At 40.8% G+C, this 23,791-nt stretch overlaps 1 protein-coding gene and 1 long non-coding RNA gene across 5 annotated transcripts in view; one reads left to right on the top strand and one right to left on the bottom strand.

Moving 5' to 3' along the window:
- Positions 1–2,988: 2,988 nt before the first annotated feature.
- The window catches only part of LOC137197109 (uncharacterized), a 28,347-nt gene continuing 7,544 nt past the window's right edge, over positions 2,989–23,791 (bottom strand). The window contains exons 3-7 of one of the 2 annotated variants that reach the window (XR_010931353.1): positions 14,712–14,804; positions 12,588–12,733; positions 7,928–8,071; positions 7,667–7,746; positions 2,989–5,741 (exon numbers count right to left, since the gene is read on the bottom strand). This is a non-coding gene — a long non-coding RNA (uncharacterized lncRNA). Of the gene's footprint in view, positions 5,742–7,666; positions 7,747–7,927; positions 8,072–8,338; positions 8,774–12,587; positions 12,734–14,711; positions 14,805–23,791 lie in introns of those variants that run through there. The other variant, XR_010931354.1, reaches the window with a different exon arrangement.
- The window catches only part of lrmda (leucine rich melanocyte differentiation associated), a 268,523-nt gene continuing 267,180 nt past the window's right edge, over positions 22,449–23,791 (top strand). For 2 of the 3 annotated variants that reach the window (XM_067610265.1, XM_067610269.1), the window contains exon 1: positions 22,450–22,731. In XM_067610265.1, the coding sequence (XP_067466366.1) occupies positions 22,684–22,731 (48 nt within the window). In that variant the 5' untranslated portion in view covers positions 22,450–22,683. Of the gene's footprint in view, positions 22,732–23,791 lie in introns of all 3 variants that reach the window. The other variant, XM_067610268.1, reaches the window with a different exon arrangement.

Genomic DNA, 23,791 nt, shown 5'->3' with positions numbered 1-23,791 from the left:
GGCCTTTAAATTTTGCAAAACATGCAGAGAAAAAATGTAAGCATGGAGTTGATTTAAAGCGAGACACATTTAAACTTATGTGCTGGTCTGTTTCAAGTATTAGGTAGAAAAACAAAATCCCTCTTTCATCACAATTAAATATTTTACTTTTTAGGCCTTTCAATACACCCAAATGTGTTTTAGCTGCATTTTCCCTTTATTTTGTTGTTTAGTACCTAAATCTGAACAGCAAGTGGCAGTGTTGTTTAGCTAATCCACAGTCTGCTCCATGCAAACACATGCTCATGGCACAAAGAGAGTAAGGCCTTCACTCCCTTGTCTGGGAGGTAATATCACTTTCCCCTTGTTGAATTGACCTGTGACACCATCACAGAGTACACATATTGACATGCTTGTAATGCCAAATGGCTGTTACATCATCCGTATGTTTATCACAGGGAGCCCGCTTGTGATGCACTCTAATAACAGCAGTCAGCTTGGCACAGTCTTAGCAGTCAGATAAGCGCGCATGAATATTAAGTGATGCTAATCACAATGGAGAGACCAACGTCAAGCCGTCTGACAGACGTTTCTCGGCATTCAATTGACATCCTCAGATTTGTCCTCCATTTGACAGTAGCGTCTCCCAACATGACAAGTCTGTTTAAAGCTTCCGGAAGAGGCTCGCACACGTGCATGTGCACCAGCACGCACGATTAGAGATGCACTGACACTGATTTTACTCGAACTGGGCCACTGTGCTGCTGTGCAAGACCCAACCAAGTGTCTCTCCACACACACACACACACACACCCGTGCAAACAAAGAGTATCAGTTTATGTAGGCCACTTGAAGACTTGCAGAATGTAGATGAGGACGTAACAAAATATTCTCAAAAACTGTTTTTCAATCATGGAAATCTGGATTTATCGCTGCTGTATTAAACCATAGTGTATTTTGGAGCGTGAATGTTGAGGATAAGCCATTCAATTCATTATCATCCTCTCTTTGTGCATTCAAGCCACACAGAACAAAACAGGATCTGCTTTGGCAAAGAAAAAAAAAAAACAGAAATGAATGGCAGGTGTGGTTGTTTGACTTTCAAATCACCTAGGCATCTATTCTATTAACCTGGCGTGTAAATAAATACAGAATTCAATTTCCATGGAGTCACACACTAAGTTGACAGTCCTCAAAAAGATCAAACAGGCCGCTGCAGGGCACGTGAGCCACAGTAAAAAAAATCTTGGGTGTATGAAAGGTGTTGACACCTTGAGCAAGCCACAAAAAAAAGACAAATGTCATATCCTCAGAGACAATTACTGGGTGAACCACCGGTTTTTAACCCAGCAGGTCTCCCAGATATATTATTGTGTGATTGGAAATACACATACTGGAATGTATACAGTAGAGCTCACAGTGGTTGTCAGTCAGAGAAGGGATGCTCTCTCTTTGTAGCTGCACTGAATACTAATATTTCAACTGCCCATTTCCCTCTTCACCATGTGCTTCCTAAAGTGTATTGTGTATAGAAAGTCTATCTCATCTTTATTTGCTTGTATCTCCACAAAGACAAACTCAAATCTTTGCCTCAGTTCCTGTCCAGAGTCACTACATCCTCCCTTCCTGTTAGTCTCACTCTCATCTGACTGCTGTGTCCCATTGTGACCACACTTGAGGCACTAATGATAATGTTATAACCCAGACCAATTTACCATGGCGATCAGACTCACTTAATTGAGTTGATTATAAGCTCTCTGTCTGAGATGACCCCTCTGGACTCGAAAAAAAAAAATGGAACAGAGAGAGACGGAGGGTGTGGATGCAGGGTTGCAGTGTTTCTTCAGGCGTTCCATCACTGCGCAGGAGACACATGGGATATGACTGTTTGGAGAGCAGAGGCATATGTGTGTGTGTGTGTTTGTGTGTGTGTGTGTGCGTGTGTGTCCGTGACAATGCTTCGTGTGTGTGGGCTGTTGGGAGTTGGCGTGTAGGGAGAGAGCAGGCCTTCAGGGAGGTGTAAAGGAGGAGAGGGGTGGGACAGTGGCTGGAGGAGGCCGAGTGGAGGGGGTCGGGCTGGAGGTTCGAAATCACAACACAGCCTGTGTAATAGACCCGGACACACACCACATCTGAAGTTAATCCAATCAGGGAGAAGCACGGCGCTCCTATCCGCTCAAGACACACAAACATAAGGTCAAGAGCAGCTTGTATTAGCGTGATGATGTCAGGGAGAAGTGGTGTAGATAATTGACTTTCAACATGTTTAAAAGGCTAAGAGAGATAGAGAAATGAAGGAAAGCAGAGGGTTTGTAGCAGGTCCAGGCAAGCAGATGTGAAGTGAAGGCCAAATGAGACAGTGTTTTACCAACATTTTAGACTTTGACCGTTTCACTATTTGGCTTTTGCAGTTTGTAGACCAGTATCTGGTCATTTCTGGTACAAAGCAGCTGTGTCTGTAGTGCCAAGTATTGAAAAGATCACTCCTGATTTAAATCAAAATTTTAGGCAAATTTCTTGTGTGGTTGCTTGTATTCAGACAACATTTGACAGTTTGGCTTTGAAGTTTGGCTTCTTTTGTTAAACAAAAAAAGGGTTTTGCAGAAAAATAATAATATTCCTCAGATTAAAATATCATAAAAAGTTGTTGTTGTTTTTTTTTCTTCTGTAATTCAGCTATTGTATCAGCACTATATACATTTTTTAAATGATACCCAGCCTTTCTCATCACAGGAATGAGCTGTGAATAGTTGTAGTCTAGTAGTGATTTTACCTTAAAAGTCAAAAAAATCACCATCATTTTGTGTAGCAGAATTTGGTTATTTCTTGCTACTCCTTTAGTCATCACTTGACCCCTTGTGGTTTTCCCAACCACTGATTTAGAGAAATTACAGAGACACAGGAAACAGTTTTACACACTTAGTCACCTACTTTATTGCATTTTATTTATATGAGCAAAAAATAACAGAATAATTCAACATATAACAGACAGCTGCAATTATTCATCCAGTGTCATTTTGCTGAAGGTGCTTTGGTTCAGTTGGGTCTGTAATATATATGCATTATATTGTGTACAAATATAATGCATACACATCACCTTCTAACTCGGCCACATTACTTACTGCTTTAGCGCTAAAACCAAAGTACATGAACCTAGTTACATCTCTGTACATGTAAATGCTTGTTTAGATTATAACATTGGGGGACAACCATGGCAGGACTGTGCTGAGAACTGTACTGTTTCATTTACAGTAAAAGGAGGACACACTAATAAGGGACACAGAGCACAGTGCCATAATATCTGGGGCTGGAAAGCAAATGTGCTTTTGAGAGCTGAGTATACTGGTCGCTTTCATAGGCGACTTGGTTCCACCCATGATCGAATGCAACATTCTAAAAGGACTATTTACTCTTTTCATTTCCTCTTGTGTATTACAGATGAAGGAGCGTGTGGCTTGCTGTATGAAAACAGGGCCTGGCCTAATGTTGCATGAAGACCATGGTGAATTCATATTGATGGGAAAGCAGCCTCTGAAGCCCAGCAGCCATGATTTTTTCATAAGCCACCAGGAACAAGAAGTCAGTCAGCTGACAGGTGCTAACGCCGCCAATTGTGCCGTGGATAAGAGATGGGACATGGAGAAAAGAGGGAGAGAGAGAGAGAGAGAGAAAGCAAAGGCAACAACTGGCTCCTCTTTTCTAAGCACCTCTGTGTGCAGAATGTGTACGTGCTGCGTTGTGTGTGCTCCCTGCACCCTGTTCCCTTCTGTAGCTGGAGAGGATTTTACGGAGGAGACTGTGTAAACACCAGAATGCATGTCAAATATGATGAGTCTTGATAGCTGTAAAACATACCCAAGGACTGCTCCTCACTTATTATCTACAACCAGAGCCCTGGAGCTATGTCTGCATCCTTCTGCCTTCCCTCCACGCATGTCGCGCCACAAGTCCCTCTCTGGAAAGCATTGATTATTTTGGCATGAGCCAGGGAGAAAGAGAGGTGTGATTTCTTTTGTGTTTCCTCAAGAAAAATCAGCAAAAATAAATATTTTTGTGAGCATGTTGCAGCCACGAGAAAAATATGAGCACATTGGGGAAGAAATAAAGATGATGGATTTGCTAGCTGATGTGTGCGTATGCTTGTGTAACTGTGTGTGTGTGTGTGTTTGTGTGTTTGGGCTCTGCAGAGCTTTTTGGCTGCCACAATTGGTGCATTGTTTTTGCTCATGTGCATGTTGTTTTCTGAACTCTACATCTAGAAATGTATTAGCTGTGTTTAATTGTGCACCTCTGTTTGCTGTGTCCCTGAATGTGTGGTGTATATGTGAAAGAGGCCAAAAAAAAAGAGCACGTGCAGAAGAGAGTGGCCGAAGATGCAGGCAGTGTGAGGCTCCAGGGAACCACTTGAGATTGCAGGCAGAGGGACTGATAAGGCAGCTAGCCATTCATCAGGCCAAATGAAGGCAGTAAAGTTGACTGGATGAACCCAGGCATCGCCCCAGGATGGCAGTCGGCCTCTCAGTGGAGACCTGTGACTAACACATGCGAGCAGGCGTGCATGCATGTACGTACACACACAAATAGCTGAAGAATGGGGAGAGAAAGAAGAATGAACTGGGAGGAGGTGTAGGATTCAGGACTTGGGCTCAGGAGAGGAAGAGGATAGAAGTATAATAGACCTCCAGGAGCAGAGGCCCCATCTCCTCAGAGCTACACCCAGCGACTGAGGCTCCCGTCTGGGGTACACGTGGCCCGCTCCACTCAGAAAACATCCATCAGACAGATATTACTGTAATCCAGAGGTGATACATTAGCTTGGGTGCCAGGGGGACAGTGTGTGCGAGTGATGGATACCTCTAGAGCGCCCTGCCGTTGTCAGAGAGAGCTGCTGCTGCTGCTGCTGCTGCTGCTGCTCAACTCAGCGCGGCTAACGCTTTTTGAATTTATTCCATAGTAATGCTCCTTGTATTTTATTCTTAATCACACCACCCAAAGGATGGAGACATATTTCCGCCAAAGAAAGTGCTGCAAAGTTGCACACTTATGAAAGCAATACATTATTTAAGCACTTAGGCCAGCCAAAGAGGAGAGATGAAGCTACTTTAAAGTGTTGCCCGTGTGTTTATAAGACTATATTAGTGTCTCACTGGTGCTTTGATAGAGCTTGTACCATCAATTTGCACAAAGACTCTATCTTTGCTTACACAAATCCCACCTCGGGGTTATTATGAATCTGATTTATTTGCTCCGCTTATGTTTATTATTGTGTTTTATGGTTTATATTCTGTGTTAAACGCCATCAATAGGACTGCAGAGCATGTGTGTCTCATCCTGCAAGGGATGAAAATGGTTTATGGAGCTTTGAGTGCCAATAAACAGGCAGCCACAGCCTTTTGGATGTACATCTTTAATGTTTTATGCATGATGAACTCAATAGTTTAGCACAGGTTCAAGGCCAAATGGTAAGCGCTGACAGGACTTCCCGAAGGCAGCTGCACACTACAGGCACAGAACAGAGATTGAGCTGTGTGCTTGAGCAGGGATCCTGTCATATTTAGTTGATCTGTCTGCATGTGTACCTGCCAAACAGACAGAGTGAAGCAAGACACGAACCAAACAAAACATACAGGTTAGGCAGAAGGAGCCAGTGTCTCCTCCTCTGCCTGTCCAGTGGTGATCTGGTCATCTGGACACAGTCATCCTGATGCTGTCTTGGACCAATGAAGAGGTGTGGTGTGAGAACTGTAGGCCATGTAAGTGATCTGTTTCAGACAGGAAGAAAAGCAGACAGTCAACCAAGGACAGCAGGACAGATTGATGTTATCACCAAAGCAGTGTGCACTGACATGCACTCTTCAAAATGTTCTGTAGCAGCCGGCAGTAATAGGAAAATAAAAAAGCAACCAGCAGGATTTTCTTTAAATAGATCACCGCCCAATCGATCACAATATCGACCATTGGAAATATACAGCTGTACTGTTTTCTGTTGAAATGTTTCACCTGCTGAAGTGCTTTTGATGCATGACTAACCAGTCAAACATGTACTGCAGAATGATTTGTCTTTTGTAGTCTAAGAGCTACTAAAATTGACCAAAGGAAAGCAAACAAATCAGACCATTAGGAGCGTTGTTTGTACTGGAGACATGTTTTATTCCACAAATATCAGCAATGTAATAGCAATATCATGTGTTTCACCACTAGTTTCACAATTACCCCTGTCCATGTGGTTCAGTAGCTAGTAGTTAGGAATTTATTAATGCTTTATAGATCAACAATAAGACATTAATAAGAACATTGTGAAAGTCTCTTTAGCTAGTGTGTGTCCTACTCTAATTTAAGTTTGTGTGTTTAATTAGCTCTTTAATTAATCATCCAGGACAGTTTGACCACTTGCAAAACTTAAGAAAATTTGGACCAACATCCATTTATTATGAATGTATCAACATTTATAACTGCAGTTTTTTTTAAATGTTATTTTTTCCACCGCCACCACCCCTCTTTGTCAAACAGCTATTTGAATACCTATTATAATTACTTTTAATATTATTTGTAACATATGAATGAATATGAATATTATCAACATTTATCGGACTGTTTGGTTAAACAATTATGAACAAATTGTAGTGGAAGTACCCCATGAATGATTCATGATTCAGACAAACGTTTATAACTGCATACATCATGGCTGATTATCAACTGATTATATTATGACTCTTGATTAATGACTTTCTAATAAGGCAGCATGATGACATAAAGAGACAGCTAAAAAGAGAAGGCGAGGAGAATATTCACCAGACAAAGGGACCTGGCAACATTAATCTGTAGCTCTCTACTAATCTATAAAGCATTACTAAACCATTTATTAACCATTAATAAAGCCATTAGTTATAAATGAATAAAGTATGCTTTACTAGAAAGTGGCATCATGCAACCTAAAGTCCTGAAATAAACAGAATAAAATAGAATGCAGTGCTATGACTATGAAAGCACAGTTAAAATATTTTTTCCAAACTGCCAAATCACTTCAACATATTTATTGCTTCAAGGCCAGGTGAGAATGATAGCATCCATCATAATTCACAGACCCAGATTTCACAAAGTTTATATGCCAGGTGTAAATGAGAGAATGTGTGGATTTCCTCGTGTTTCCACCCTGGCGCCTGTCTCTGCTGTGAGTGAGTCTTTGATAGCTGTTACACTGTGAGACAGACAGGCCTGTGCCAAGACGATGGCATCAAAAAGCCGACGATTGACAGCTACTGACAGCCATCTTCCTCCTAAACACACTTCAGGTCCCCTGCGCGCGCGCTCTCTCTTTCTCTCTCTCTCTGTCTTTTCTCTCTCTGTCGGGGGAAATTGAGGAGACTCTGAGATAAAGAGAGGGATGTCGTAAACTGGCACCTGTCATCGTGTTTTGTTTTGGTCAGGGTACAGAGAACACTTGGAAAGTTTTAAAAGACATTTTGAAGGATTTAGTACTTTCACAGCTACAATTTGAATCTCCAGGTGATCTACACAGTCCCTGACACTGGTTTGTGTCATTTTTGGGCTTAAGTTTAAGCATAAGTGATGGTAAAATAGAAATGTACGTGTAGGATATATAATCAATAATTTTGCATGCACACAAATGAACAGCAATTAATTTTTGTCATTAATTTGCCTAAACATGCTAAGACAAAGTATTTACCGGAAATATTTAGCCGTCTTAGTTTTGTTTTCCGAGACATGCCACCTCAATGTGAAGTGCTGTCACCAAGACCGAGACGCCTGACATGAAAGACAAAGAAAGTGAGATCTTTGGCAGGCAGATATGTACATGCAATCACACATATACCTACAAAAACAGGCATGGCATTCACGCGCGCAACCACACATTCAAATTCATACACGTTGCACGCCGCATTTGTGCTAGCATCTAAGCAAACACAACACATAAACATGCACGCACCTGGATTTCTCAGGTTGTTGCTGTGTTTCATCAGCTTCAGTCGCAGGAGCCAGTGTTTCTTCACCATGTTCAACCTGTGAAGCCATTATCTTCCGACACACTTATCTTCCTCTAAATGATTTCTCTTCATCTTCTGCAAGTCACCTAATCAAAGTTGAAAGAGGAGAGCTTAATGCCATTCAGAGATCTCCTTGCTTTCAACTCCATTCACTGTCATTATGAAAATGAATGGCGGCAGCTGAGAACTCAGATGTTCTTTCATATCATGACAGAGTGTCTCTTATTGTGTCTTATGATCTTTACTGTTGCTGCCTTTGACTGAAAGCCCTGGTTGGGGACTCGACTAATCACGTTTCACATCTTACACATTACATTTGGTTTCTATATCTGCTTTGTGTCTCCCTTTCTCACCTGCTCTCTGTCTCGCCGCCATATGTGTTGCTCATCGAGATCATTAGTACGTGTTGAAAAGAGCACAGACAGAAGGGAAATATAAAGTTTCACTTGTTTTGAAGCTGGTGGTCTCTTCGTGTAATGACAGAGCATCCAAGGACTCTAATAAGGCGGGAATTGTCAAGTTCCTCATTGGGCAGAGGAGGAGGAGGAGGAGGGAGAGGAGGGGGAGGGCTTGAGGTAAATGTCTCTCTACTCTGGAAACCTGGCATGGATGTTCACAAATGTTACTGTTACATGTCAGCACTGCAAAAACAAAAACAATCCACAGTAGCTGCAAAAAAGTGAAGTGACTGACTTATTTCGAGGTATTTACGAGGATTAAATTCAAGGTGTCCTCGTTTTTAGAGTGTTCCATTAATAAGATATTATACTGAAGCAAGTAAAACTATCTCAGTATAAGCTCAGTGTGACACGTTAATTAGTTTTCGAGGTCGTCATGTTTTTTTGTTAAGTAGAGGTGTTGACGTTTCTCAGCACAACTCTGTGAGTTTGTCTTTGGGTTGTCAGTGCTGTTCAAGCAGTAACTTCTGCACAGTGGAAATTTATTTAGAGACTTTTTTTTTTATTGAAAGAACCTATCACCAGCTGTATTTTTTTAGAGTTATCTTCCAGATGTGCCATTGTGAGGATGGGATGACATCTCCATCTCACCCCTAATCCGCGGCCGTCTGCTGTGCGTGTTTGCTTAGGTTTTATATGTGTTTACAGAGAATGTAATTACCTCTTTTAGACATGCAGCTGTTAGAAAAACTGATTTTATGGATCATGGCCATTGCCAAAAAATGTAAGCTCCATGGGCTTAATTTGTCAATTATTAAATCATAATTACATTTCCTTTAAAGCCAATAGCTACAGGGTTTTAACAATCCTTTTGTGTTAGTACGTTTTAACTTTTTTCTGTGCTTTTCACAAAGAAAAAATGTAAATCTTAATGATATGTCTGGATTATTTCCCCCAATTTAGCTAACAAAGTGCAAAGATGATTCATGGCAGATGAAGGCATACTTCATAATTAGATTACAGCTTGATGGACTAGAATTTATTAATTATGAAGACACATGCACACAGCCTTTAACGCAATTTTTCTCCACAGTTCCTTTTTCCCCCTACGACCTCATTGGCACATTGCTCATTCATCTGTAGTCAGCTGCTGGGTCGAGTTACCAAGTTGTGGTAACACATTGTTACAACAAATTATGCAAGAGCACGGACAGGGCCAGCCTCTAAGTGATGGCCACAATATGCATTTGCCTTTAAAACTTAAAGGGGGAGTTTAATTTATCGAGGGTGTCACATGGCAGGAGTGAGTAATTATTCCCAACACCCCTGTGGACCACAGTGGTTAATGTATTCCAGGGCCCTAGGGGGAGCTGTCAGGAGGAGGACACCCTCACTGCTGCTCTGCTCACTGACCATGTTGGATGGTTCAGGACAACGTTCCCAACACACAACCACAAATCACTGTCGGATGGTATATAATTGTGCTTTTTCCCCACTGAAACCTCTTCTCTGGTTTTCAACGTCTGCTGCTCTGAATTAACACTAGGGTGTCGATTTTATGTTGCTTAGGATATGCTTTCTAAAGTTTCTTTGAGATACTTTCTCCTGCTTGAGAGGCATAACAATTGCTGGATGAGTATTTATAGTAGGTTTGTGTTTGTACACCTGTTTTTTTGGTTTTGAAGTCTGAGCAATCAAACATTTGTGTTGAGACAACCATTGTTTTGTCGACTTCCTGCCTACTGTTCAATCTGAGTTTCTGGCAACTGGTCATTTCTTGTTCGAGCAGCTGTTGACAATAACTTATCAAGCTGGAAAATACAAACTCTCCCTTTGATCTCTGCATTGTCTAGGGAAATGGTCAGTAACTGGGTCAAATTGGTTTTACAATTCTGCTTCCCTTGTAACCCACTTAAGGTAACAAATGGGTCGACAATATAAAGGTTCAGTTATTTCTGTGCTGTTATCTCTGCCTTCTTTGTTTGGCCACAGCATGTGTATAATTTATAATAATCATGCATTCAATTATCTTTTCTCAGCAGCTTTAAAGCTTTTTATGTATCAATGGACCAAAAGTTCACCTCGGCTCTACAGACCATTTTAGCGTCTTTCAGCACACTGCATTTATTGAGTTTGTGGAGAAAAAAACAGAGCTAAAAGGAGAGTGCATGTTTTAATGGTGACCAGAGATGCAATTTCAAATGCTCCATCTCTGCTGGTTGTGTAAGTTTAGAAACTCTTTGCTAAGTTTCAACTTAATGGGTAATAATATGTCAGTGTTGTGTTTACCGCTTGTTTCCACTGCCCCCAAGTGGCCAAAGAAATACAATTAATGTAGGTTTAAAGTATAAATACTTGAAAGCAACTCAAAGCATTTGTTTCTGAAAGACTAAAATAAGACAAAAAAAAAATTATTCTGCTTGTGGATCCTCATCTGCATCTAAATACAGTACACATAGTGACAGAAAACCATTAGGACACATGCAAGAGATTTTTTAAATTCAAGTAAGGGATTAAGTTTATCACAAAATAGTGAAAATATTCTTCTTTAACTCATAGCCTCACCTTATTTCTCTTGAGAGTTTTATGCTGCTAACTGACAAGTAAGCACTGAACAACCCGTCGTCATGAGTTGACACGGTTTAGAACAGGGTGTCGGGGGCATTTGTCTGGAAACCACTTTCACAGGGTTCAAGCAAAGTGTAAGTTTTATTTCTAGCCTCTGCACTACCCATGAGTGTAGCTTGAAGACAAATAAGAGGCTTTGCTCTTTTAAACAGCACTGATAATAACTGTGCCTTTTGCATCCATGAGAAATCTCCCATTATCTATTGATTCAGTCTCACCCTGTGTCTCGGTGACTTACGCCTCCCTCTAATTCCCATTACCGGGAACACTGTACCCTTATCAAGGGAAACAATAAGCCACTTGTCAGCGCAGCAAGAAAATATGAGGAAGCATCTGTCCGGTCCAGAGGAACTCATGACTCTGTGGTGTAAAATTGCTCCGCCTCTCTCCTTCTGTCTGCCCTCCCTCGCGTTAGCCCTCCTCCTTTGTCAGTCCTCCCCATGACCTTTAGGAAGGCGTGGTGGCAGGGTGGCAGTAGTGGTGTGGAGGCAACTGAAAAGCAGAGTAAATCTGATCATCAGGGGATATGTTAGAAATTGAATTTTGCTCCCTCTACGGGAGGCCGGGTTTTCACGTGCTGCAGTTCGGGGATATGTGTGGGATGCACAGGTGGCAGACAAGGGAGGGGAAAAACCCACGCTTTCTTGTCTTCCACCCCCAAATAGAAGCCCTGCTCCTGAGCTGTAAACCTGTCACGGAGATATGTCTCTGTCGATGATGGCATCCAACTTCTTTTTTTTCCAGCCGCCTGTGTGCTGCATGGACTGGCTGTTATCTCCTTCCTCCCTGCTATGTCTCCCTGCTCTTTAAGACAAAGGGTAATAAAGCTATAAATTGTGTGGTCTGCGGAAGGTATGGACATTCTGTCTGGGAGACGCTGTAAGAACTGCCATAAAGCACCCTCAAAGTCATAGCTAAAGATTTACAGTTATTTAACATCCTCCTCTTCCCCTAAATCACAGTGATAAGAGAATTAAGTGATGGCTATAGGTTCTTTGTCCTTAGTCTATTGATTTTCTTCGCCCCTCAGAAGGATCCTGAACATTATAATTATTGAGCCCTGCAGTTTGATGCAGGTTTACAGAGTAGGAGAGGTGCCCTCAGTTCGATTCTAACACAGTTAAAACAAAAGGCACCCGTTTTTCAATTTGGTAATGGGCTTCCAATTATGCTTCATTTACCTTGTTTGGCCAGAAAATGGTTTATCTGAGGCCTCTGTGCTATAAACAGCTTCTTAGTGTGGTGACAAAACCCCAGTAACAGCTCTATTTATCTTGAATCCAGGGCCCTGCTTTTTCAGCAATTATTCAGCCGTGCGGATAGAGGGATTTTTTTGCAACATGGTTTTTCATTAAGAGCGTGTCTCCTGTTGTTGGTCATTTTCTCGATACAGTGATCTGTGACATCATGAAAGCCTCTCTGTTAGATAAAAATCAAGATCAACTGATGTGTGACACTGTTTATCCCCACATTATGAAAGCTTTATCCTCAGTGCACACTCTGGATCTGAAGATAGAACATAACATCATCTTGTCTCTCTGCCTGTGTGTGTTTTAATATACGTGGCTTTACCCACCTCAAGTGTTGACTCCTTGTTTATGAAGGTGAGTGTGCCAATAGAAAAGCTCTCATCTCCCATGAGCAAGGCATCTGATGCAATATGTCATCAATATGTTTCATCCACAGCAGACTGAGGACAGTTCAGCAGCTGAAATCTTTCTCCTGTAGTAAACAAAACACATTTGATACAGTATTTCTCCATTTCAGGACAAGTGTGAGTCTATTCAGAGGTTTTGGTGAACATGTGCATTTTTGAAGATGCGTAATATTTAGATGGAATTTGCGTAGTTTTGGGACCTTGGATCTGCCCATTATTCTTGGATTAGGAAGTTGTATTTTTTTTACATTCACCCATTTTGGTGAATTTCAAATGATGATGTCCAACTGAGCCTGAAATTAACTGTTTCCCATGTAACTAAGAGTCCCTATTTAAATGTGACATATGAACACAAACTACTGTAGATAGCAGCTTCTCATGTTCTTCCAACATCGGTTAGTCAAAAAAATGCATGTTAAAGTCAGTGTAAAGCAATGATATATATGAGTTTTTCACACCACAGAATAATGTGTTATTAACCACCTGGCCAAATTTGAATGGTTAAAAAAATCACAGAGTAAATAAAATTAGGTTTCAAAATCATGGAAAAACAAGCAGCATTCTGACCTCTGAAATACTTGGGGCGTGTCTGCTGAAGGCCCTGAAAACGCGTCCCCAACTGAACAGCCTCTACACCTTTGAATTTAACAATGCTCATGCTGAACTCCCTTAAAAAAATATACAATTTAAAATAGGCCTTGTTTGTAGGTGTAAGACAAGCAACATGGATGATATTTTAAAAATAAAGTAGGAGTGCTAGGAGCTACTGTTTAATCTGGAATCTATTTTATAAGTAAATGTGGATTTATTTTGGTAAAAATGTAACTTAAATGACTAGTCAACAAGTGATCCATCACCAATGGATCAAATGACTTCGTACAGGCCTAACATGAAATGGGTTGGTAGTAATGGTGAATCTACCAAGAAATTCAGCAATTTTAAGCCATGATAAACTGACTGTACGCCATCTTTCCAGCACCAAACTATATACAGACAACAAACTGGTGAACATGGTAGGTCATAGTAGTCTACATAGTAGTATCTAGCAGCTAACAAGTCAGATAATTCCCTCAGGAGTTGGTGGAGACTTACATTCATCAGGTGTCCAGAAGCACGACTCTGTACTAATGCTGTTGCTAATGCTTCACATCCTACTGTTAATAGGCAACTGTTTGCTAACACCATGTCAACATATCAACTTTATATGACGATATGTCAATGTTGTGTTTACATCGTGTTCTACTGCCACTATGTGGCCAAAAGAAAAAAAAATGCTGGTTTAAGGTGTGGTTAAGTTTAGGCAACAAAAACTACCTGGTTAAGGTAAGAAAAAGACTGTGGTCATGTTTAAAAGAAACCATCATTGACTCCACCCAAGAGGTTAAGTGCTTTTACAACGTCATACTACTTCTGCCTTTTCATTCTCACACAGGTCGGTCTGTATGACTACAAGAGGTCAGGAAAACCAGTGCTGTAGTTTTTTTTTGTATGAGGGCAGTCTCAAACTAGCAAATAGATAGCCACAAGTACATTCTTTTAAGTATACGCTACGCAGATACGCTATCTCTCTCTTTCTTTTAATTTTCTTTCTCTCTTTTTTATGTAAAAAAACACACACAGAAAAACAAACATGCACACACACCCACACATGCCTCAGGCGCCACAGAGGGCCACAGCCCCACTTAACAGAGACGCAGGGAATATAATTAAATCATTTACCTTTGATACTCAGCCAGCTTTGTAATTAATTAATTCACCCAGGGTGTGCAGGAATTACATTCGCAGAGAGACGGGGGTGGAAGAAAAAAAAAAGTCTTTCTACTGCACACTTTGGGGACAAAACCCAGCTCTGTGCCCTCCCCCGTCTACCTTGCCGCAGCAGCGTCCTCAGAGACAGGGAGTAAAGAAGTTAAGTGCTTCTCTAGTTGAAATAATGACCCTGCTCTGATGTTGTAGGCCTCATCAGCCAGAGTGCCTGAGGCCAGTGCAGGCTATGGCAGGAGGACAGGCCTTGCTTACACATCCCTCTCATTTGGACCTGACCTTTGCGGTGGCTGTGATGTGGGAAGGCGATTGCTGTCAACATCATCAGTGTCACACGGCACCAGAAATAGCCTCTGTGCAGATCCGCAGTACCTTTGGAAGAGCAGGGCATAATGAACACTGGAACATGGATACAGCTTATGATGTAAAATCCAAACAACATGTCAAAAGTTGCCTTACATAACAAACAATAGTGACAATGTCTGCATGGCACTGCAGTCAATAAAATGTTTATTGTTTCTGCAATAGAAAATGATTGTGTACAGTTCTTTGTGTTTTGTTTGCAGGTACATTTTGCAATGAATTATGAATTATGCATTATGAATAAGTGTTTTTTTGTTTCTTTTTTTGGAATGTACTTTGTGCTGTCTCTTAGTTGTTTGCCTTGGGTGTGTTTTTGTTGCAATGATTATCACATTTTTGCATTGGATCTGAGTCAGTGCACCTCTGTAGCACTCTGTAAGATGCTCAGAAGGCAGCCTGAAGCAAATTCTTCAGTGTCATCCTTTTCCCTTTCCAAGAACATCAAGCATTTGAATCAATGAGCCTTCATCAGCTATCTAATTTTTCCTCTCCTCCATATCGCTTAGCTGCTGCACTGCCAGTGAACTAGAAAAAATACAGCAGTGTTGTTTTCATTTTTTTTTCTCTCCAGGTTTGTAAATTACTGCTGCGGCAAAGTTAAAAGCATCTGAAAACCACTTCTGTAAATTATTGTTGATACATTGTAATGAATCATATGGACCTGCGAGAAGTTTGATTTATAATTTGGGGCTGACTGCGTGAGGATATATTGCCCTGGGAGCTGCTGGGAGGATTTGGTGGGCTCCATAGTCACATTCATCATTCTATACTGAAGTCATTTTTTAATGTGTACCACTATTAGGTCTTGTACCATTCTACCTATAATATAACCATACCACCTCTTGACTGTCAGCCTTTCAGTCAGCTGTAGTTTCTTTAGGGGTATGTAATGTTTCTGATGACTACATCAAACTGTTTTCTCAGGGAGCTGCATAGTTTTATTTTCAAATACATGCTGTGCCTGTGGTGTGTGGTGATAGCAGGCCTTATTTTGTGCAGTTTTCCATTCTGTTATTGTTTTTCATCAACTGAAGACTTACATTAATGCCTAAGTGACAATTATCATTAGTTTTAATCATAACATAATTTTAACACTTTCCAGAGTTTTCATGGGCTTTATCAGCAAGACTCTAAAAACAAACAAACTAAACAAAACTCCATCCACTGAAGAAGACTGTGAGATGCAACTGAAAGGAAAGCTCCAGAAAAAGTTTGTGAGTTATTTTGTAAACTACTATTTCCAAGGTAAAGAGTGAACCTCCATGCACCATAAGTCATCTGTTCTATTCCTCTTAATTTATTGAAAACACTGGTAATGCTTTATTTTATCCACTATTTAACATTTTTAATCAGTATGTAAAGAAAATGCTAACATTATAACCCATTTTAAAGTAGTTGTATGCACATAAAAGGTTACATCTTCATTTTTATTCATAAATTTGGACCATATATAACTCTAATATATAACTATAAGTAATTCTCATCATGCTTTTTGTGATTTTCTGTTACTTTTATACTGTTATGATGTCAGATGTCTATTTTAAACACGGTCAAAGTAGCAAAACTTGAGGTGAACGTATGTAAAAATGCTCCCTGCAAGTCAAAAGCCAGGGCCTGCTCTGTATGCTGTGTTTACAATGTTACAATTCTACTCCCTCCTCATGATGACATCACATTGTTGACACATACCAACAAATGACAAAAGCCTTTGTTGCTAATGTTGTACCACAGGATGTTTATGTTGTCCATTTGCATATTTCAGATCAGATTCAGGCTCAAACACGTATGGATAAATTTGATAAATTTATATTTCAAGTAAAGAACGGGAAAAACAAGTAAAATCTTACTACTACTGTTTGTTTATATAGCCTTTTGAACTGCTGGAAGTCTACCAATGGAGCTAGCCAATCAGAACAGAGTGGGCTCATTGGCAGGGGAGCTCTTAAGGGTGTACTCTGCAGGATTTGTCGGCTGCTGAAAACATACTGCGCATGCTCTATGGACCCAATGTGCCCATGGAGCATGCTCACTAGAGGCTTCCACCGGCCGAGACAGATAACCTTTGGTTTAGCCCTCCGGCTAACTTGAATGGAGATAAAACAGTTCAATTGCGTGGCTTTTCCAGACTTTGGAAATGTGATCGGACCGAATGGATCAAATTCTGATAGAGTAACAAGTCATATCCACTGATTTACAGGTGTCTCTTTCACAATGTAAGTCTATGGGCGCAATAGCATCACATGACATTGTAATTACACAGTTTGGCCACTATGTCAAATTAGCTTCAAACCCCAGCGCTTTTCCTGTGACCAGTTCTCTTTATACATCCATCGATGTAACCTGGTCGCTAGATAGTGAGTCCCGACCTCACACCCGCGCACTGTTATTTAAAGGGGGCTACACACCCACTGCCCAAAGGCAGATGCCCAGAAGCATCCCGAACACAGCAAAATAATAAGAAAATGTGAAAATACAGGCAGAGGGTAGGGTCTCTGTAGGTATATACATCGCCACACACTTATTATTTTTCAGGAATCCTGAGTAGTATACCTGTTGAGACAGGAGCTGAAATGGCTTGTGTCAGACAGAGGCTGAAATGAGGGGCTGCATAGGGCAGTACAAGATAAATAACAAGGTTTTTGAACTGTAAGTCATGCAAGAACATTCCTGTAGAGCCCCAGAATATAAATATATAGAATATATATAAACCTGAAAAGGGACATAAGAGTGTCCTTTAGGGTGACAGACATGCAGTGCAGATGTTAAGTTGTCATAAGCTGACATTTCAGTAACAAAATGCATTCCTTATGTTTACAGTTCACTGCTTTTAGATCTATAAAGATAGACAAATAAAGGAAAAGGCTGTGAAACTGCATTCAGATGTTTGCGTGGGAAACAAAATATAAAGAAAATATAATTAAACAGTTAACTGAATATTGTAATTAAAATATGAAAAATCCAAATATTAAAAAAAAAAATTCAGTGTGGCACGGATGTGATGCAGGTAGTCTTTGACTCATGCATGAGATATATGCCATGCATGACAGCCAACAACCTGAATAGATTTCTTTGTGACTTTGTTTTCTTTGTTTGGTTACAGCTACAAGCTTTGTCTATTAGAAAAGAACACAATCCTAACCTAAGCCTCCAGGTCAATTGATGCATGTATCAGATGGTAAAAAAGGAGGGCTTCTATGCCCTGTGGCCATGAGCCTACCAAGAACAGTCATGTGGTGAGAGTATTTACATCCTTCTGAGATTTAAAGAGCATTTACCCAAACCATATGCTGCCTTCATAATGGTTAGTGATATTTGTGTGAATGCGCCCAACAATTAACAAGGGAGAAATGGGGCTGGCGTTAACCTCCGGGTGTTCCTTCAACATTAACACCCCTCTCTCTGAACCTCATCTCTCCTTCTGCCTGCCCTTCTCCCTTCCTCCCTCATCGAACTCCCTCCATCCTCTCATCCCCCACCTCCAGCCCTCTTCTTCCCTTGTGCTTGAGGTCCAGTGGAAGTGATTTATCTTAGCGTGAAAAGACTTGTGATGACGCCGAGACAGGAGGCCCTTGGCATTGAATGCTTCGATGGCGTTTGCATGAAGTTCACGGCCCCGGAGCCACGATAAATGTCAAGTGCAACAAACGTCCTGTAAATAAGATAGAGCACTGCCAAAGCCACAGTCTGCTTATTGACTGCCCGAGCAGAAGGTACTGTCTGTGTGTGTGTGTGTGCATGTGTATGTGTGTGTGTGTGCCAATGTATAAACCCAACCTTATCCTCCTTTTATAAAAGGCAACAAATCTTGGATTTCATAGACACAGGCTATACTCTCTGAGCGGTTATGAACTTTCCTCTGCAAGGGTTTTATTCGACAGCTATGTAAAAGTGTAATGTAAAATGTGAAGGTGAGGAGCAGTATGAATGTGTCAGTAAAAAACTGTATGTTCTCCACATTGTTCAGCTCAAAACCTGCTTGCTTCAGTGTAAATCGACAGAGTGGTATTTTTATTTTGCATCATTTATGACAGAAAACTGCTGAAAGACACATTTCTTTCTTGTCAGAGGTAGGAAGATTGAAGAGTGGCTAAAATCTAAAGTTTCTCCCTTTCACACAGCTTGATTTAGTCAAAATATGAAAGTAATACAGTTATTTTCAAAGAAACACCTCCAATTTTAGATCATGCTCAGTACTGCCATCTAATGGATTCACCCCAGTTGGATGGAATATAATTTAGTAGATGAGGAAATTTATGAAAATGGCCCCTGAGTTGTTTCTGATCTCAGACATTCTTTAAAATTACAACAGTAATAGTGATATAAATAAACCACTGAAATGTGATATTTGTTGAACAATGAATGCATGATATTGTCAGTCCAGAACACAGTGTACATACAGTAGGAGCTGCATGTGCCTCTGTACTGTAGATTACGCGCATACTTCTGCCATGTGCTCATCCTTTCTATACAAGCCCTCATGGCCTGAGGCCCTCTGCTATAATACACACCATGACTGTTCTTTAATTTCTTTCAGATCAGTTCAGTCCACACTGCCTCAGTCTGTATTTGTGTGGTAGTACACCTTCATTTATACAACATCACCTACCAGAGATAGAGGCTGAATTCCCCGTTTTTTTTTTTGTCTTTTTTTTTTTTTTACTGAGTTGACAAGGTGCCTTTATTTAATTCCAAAGATGTCATTTGAGGACTTGGCGAAGTCATCGTGGGACTCGAGTGCATACTTCAAAGTATTATTTTATTTGATCAACCTCTCCTACTTCAGGAATTTCCCTGTTGGTTGAAAACGAGGAACAGAGCAGGAACAGGGCTCCGTGCTATTAGAGTTATCTGGGGAAGTACAGTCCTGCATATATCACCTCCGCCTGGTGTCATCCCCAGTTGATAAACTGCATTTCCTGTCAGAGGAGGACACTGAAGGTTACAGCTGAGATTAAAAAGAACAAAACAACCTCCCAAGCTGGAATGGTGACACATTCTACTTGCTGGAGCGCTCCAAATCATGTTGATAATTCAGACGAGCAGGAGTGTATGAACCCTTGATGAATTCTCCAGCGGTCCCTAAATATGGATGTAATGACAGCTTTTAACATATTTGAGACTTTCAACATGAGTGAGAGCATCCAAGCATGGGGACATGTATTCAAACACTTACGTCTGACATAAAACATGCAGCAATATGCAAACATTTGCCTACATGCACTCAGCTGATTAAACAGGCGCATAAATTATTGTTCTTGTCATTTTTTTGATATAAAGGCACAGGGTTGTTCCTCTCTCTATTGAATTGACTCACAAACATCACCACCAGTACTCAGAGTTGGTTCTGCTCAGAGAGTGTGGCCTGCTGTATATCCAAGCCTTAGCAGCGACCATAAGCTCCGTTTGTTCTCCAGCTCCAGACACACTGATGCAATTTATGAGCCTCTGGCTGCAGGCTGATTAGAGCAGTGCTTGTAAAATGTATTTTGGCATGTATGCAGGGTTTTACTGGAGCTCCCCCTGTCACACATATCACCCAGACATCAGCACTGAAAGAGAGAGGTGAAACAAGAACAGCAGAGGGAGGGTGGTGGTGTCAGTGTCGAGGGAGGGCATTGTTTAATCCTCAAGAGCCTCCATTTTGGAAATGGTTTCCCTCAGCTGTCAACGCCTTGTATTTTTTAGGGACAAACACTAGATGAGGTTTGATAATTATCTATTACCTTCATATTACTTTCACTGTCCTTCAGCTCTGGTAATGCTGAGTTCACACTACAGAATTGTAGCCCTGATTTTCCACTCACCAACCGTTTTAGGAGATTACGGACAAAAGCCCCAGATCAGAGGCAAATCGGTGCTCGAAAATCGGTGCTCAATCACTATGTGTGAACTGTTCAAAGACGCAATCCAAGAGACTTGCCAACGCATCGTGAGTCTAAATATCTGGACCTGTCAGGGAGTCCAAATCCTGTAATGTGAAAAATGTTGTAACTGACAGTGAGGGCGGCGACAAGCTACAGCCAATGAGAGCACAAGACACGGGATAAGGGGAAACCTGGGGGAGGAGTCGTAACACCTGCAACACGACAATATCAACAAGCATTGCTACAAGTGATCTGCGGTCTGCTTGGACCCAAGAAATGGAGGAAAATTTAGTTGAACTTTGGTACGAGCACCAATGTATTTTGGAAGAAAAAAATTCTGTCTCATACATGGTATTGGGCCATTTACTGTGTCACTTCTCGCATGTGTTTTCGTGACAAATCATAGTTTGGAGACCAGACACACTCGTCGGGGATTCCTCCTTATGAAAGATCTTGTAATGTGTGACTTCCTGTCGCCCATCAGTCATGTAGTGTGCAAACCACAACAACTTCAAGATTCCTGATTACAGGACAGAAAGTTGTGTAGTGTGAACAGTACAGTGATCTGATGACTTTGAAAGTCCTGTAGTGTGTGCTTGGCAGTAGGTTACTATACATGTGTCCAGTTTTCTGTTTGTTGTTGTTTTTTCCATGACACTACTATTCTCAATAAATGTGCTCTGTGAGATCATATTTCTTCCTCTTCCTCAACAAATACTCTGCAGCTCTTGATTTTCTTTTCAACCAGACAATACAACAGCATGTGCACGGCGTCCTGGCCTTTATCCAAAACTTGTCTCAGCTTCTCAGGAAGTATCCATGAGCTCTGCTACCTGTCACCCAACTTTCAACATGATTTGTGACAGCACCGTCTGACCAGAACAATTGCATTAACAAGCGCCGGAAGGCCCTGCCTGTCAGGCCCTGCTGATACCATGTGAGATCTTTATTAAATTACAATTATGAGACGACAAATCCTCTCATTGTTCCACCTTATGGACCGCGCTTGGACACGTGCCACTGTCACATGAACATGGGGTGAGTCATTTCTCAGGGACGGGTCTTTACCCTTCTGGCGTCCTGTTCTCCAAAGCAAAAAAAACCTGCTGGGAGACATATGAAGTGAGTACACGCTGTGTCAAAGACAATTAGATTTGCAAGAGAAGCAAAGTGATTTTCTTAGACAAAACCATATTTCTGTGATACCATTATCTTGTAGGTTACTTATTTTGATCAGTGACTAGCTATAGCTTCATTTTTGGCCATGCACCTTCAGAGGTTAGTTGCCGCAATACAGTTTACAATAAAACTTGTTCACAGCAGATATTTTGACTTTTTATAGCAGGAAAAATACAGATGTAATTAATAGCATTAATGATAGCTGCATTCTGTTTAGGTGAAGTAATTCCACAGTCCTGGTATCATAGCCTACATGCTGTCTGACTGGGTAAATGAGTAAAAGACAAATGTGAACCAGCTGCAATCACATTTGGGGATAATCCAGCCTTTGAAATCTCCTGATTAAAATATATGGGTATATAAAATATGGGTCAAAATAGATTATAAATGATATTCCTGTATTGACTGAAGCTGGCTTTTTAACTAGCTTCTTTCCCTTTTAAAACAGAAGTTTGAAACTAAATGTCTAATTCAACATACTGTAAATATCTCATAATACCCTGAAATTTTACTTGCACTACGCCCAATAGTGTTATGATGTCTTTAATTTGTTAGATTGGGTGCATGCCTAGGGTCAGCACTGACATCACTCGTGGGATCAGGTCTAACTGTAATTAGGCACTGATGCAACACACCTGTGAGATCCCAAGAGAGCACCAAGCGAGTTGTGTTATGTCAAGACATTCAGGAAGGGTGAATTTTATGTTGTTGTTTTGGTCTGTTTAACAGTTTGGAAACTTGACAGCTCTTTTATCCATTAAAAAAACCTGAACTGTGGAACGGGCTGGCTAAAGACAGAAGAGGCGTACCAAACAGACAACTACTACCACCAAAGGCCTTCTAGGATGACATGGCGTTGCATGATGATACCAAGTCAGGTCCTGTGGCTATGGGTGAGTCAAATTTGTTCTCCCCACACTAGGAAACATAACACACTCACAAGACACAAAAGGGAATATCCTCATGTCAAACTTTAAACACAGAAGTAGAAGGTGGGTCATGTTTTCAAGTTTCCCACATGAGCATAATATCTCACCATGTAACAGAAGTGTCAAATAGCAAACTTTGTAGGCTAAAGAAGCAAGGTAGGTAGTAGCTAGCAACCAAATAGCTTCTAATATCTTAAACTTTCAATATTCCTATTATATGGATTATATTTATATATTTAGTTTTAACACAGACACAAGTTGATAAATATATTTTAAAAAGTTACTCAAAAAGTGCTTGCTCATAAGCCACAACTGTGAATAGTGCAAGTACACAAAGTGACGTTCTCATACATGTTCAGCATGTAACAGAGTCCCTCTGATGTAATTCCAAGCTAGACATTCAAGTGTTCATTAGCAATATTGTCAAGCAAGTCCACTAGGAAGCAAATAAACAATTACTCGGACCAAACTGCCTCGGTGCATTAGCGTTATTTATGACCCTCGTGTAAATATAAATTAAGGTGAATAGGAAATGAAGTCCTCTCTAGGGTGTCATTCAAGTCATGCTGGCAAGCAGTAATTCACAGATGCAGAAAACAATGCAGTCTGCATATGATAATGCCCCCAGTGGATAAAATATGCCTGATACTTGGCGCGTGTGCGGGCCGAGGCAATCACATATGCAGAGAAGCAGCGAGCACTGCGGAAGGATCAATAAAGTGCATAGGATTTGGGATTTATGATGACGTCCTATCGATCAATTAGAAGCTGACTGTTCAAGGCACTCAGAGATGCCAATGGGTATTATAACTAAATCAGAGGTTAGACAGAATTACTGTATAACAGAAGATAAAGTATAGCATTTCACTCTGACAATTACTGTCCCACCTTTTCAGAGGCTGATGATTATAGACAAAGTGAGTGTTTCTATGCATCTTAGTAAAAATTGTAAAAAGGTTGTAAACCAGTGTGATCCAGAGACAGATTTAACCCCACAAAGCTGAAAAAGACTATGAAACATGAA

Source organism: Thunnus thynnus, chromosome 14 (assembly GCF_963924715.1).
Source record: "Thunnus thynnus chromosome 14, fThuThy2.1, whole genome shotgun sequence".
Lineage (NCBI taxonomy): Eukaryota > Metazoa > Chordata > Actinopteri > Scombriformes > Scombridae > Thunnus > Thunnus thynnus.
This window is presented reverse-complemented; position numbering and strand designations above follow the sequence as displayed.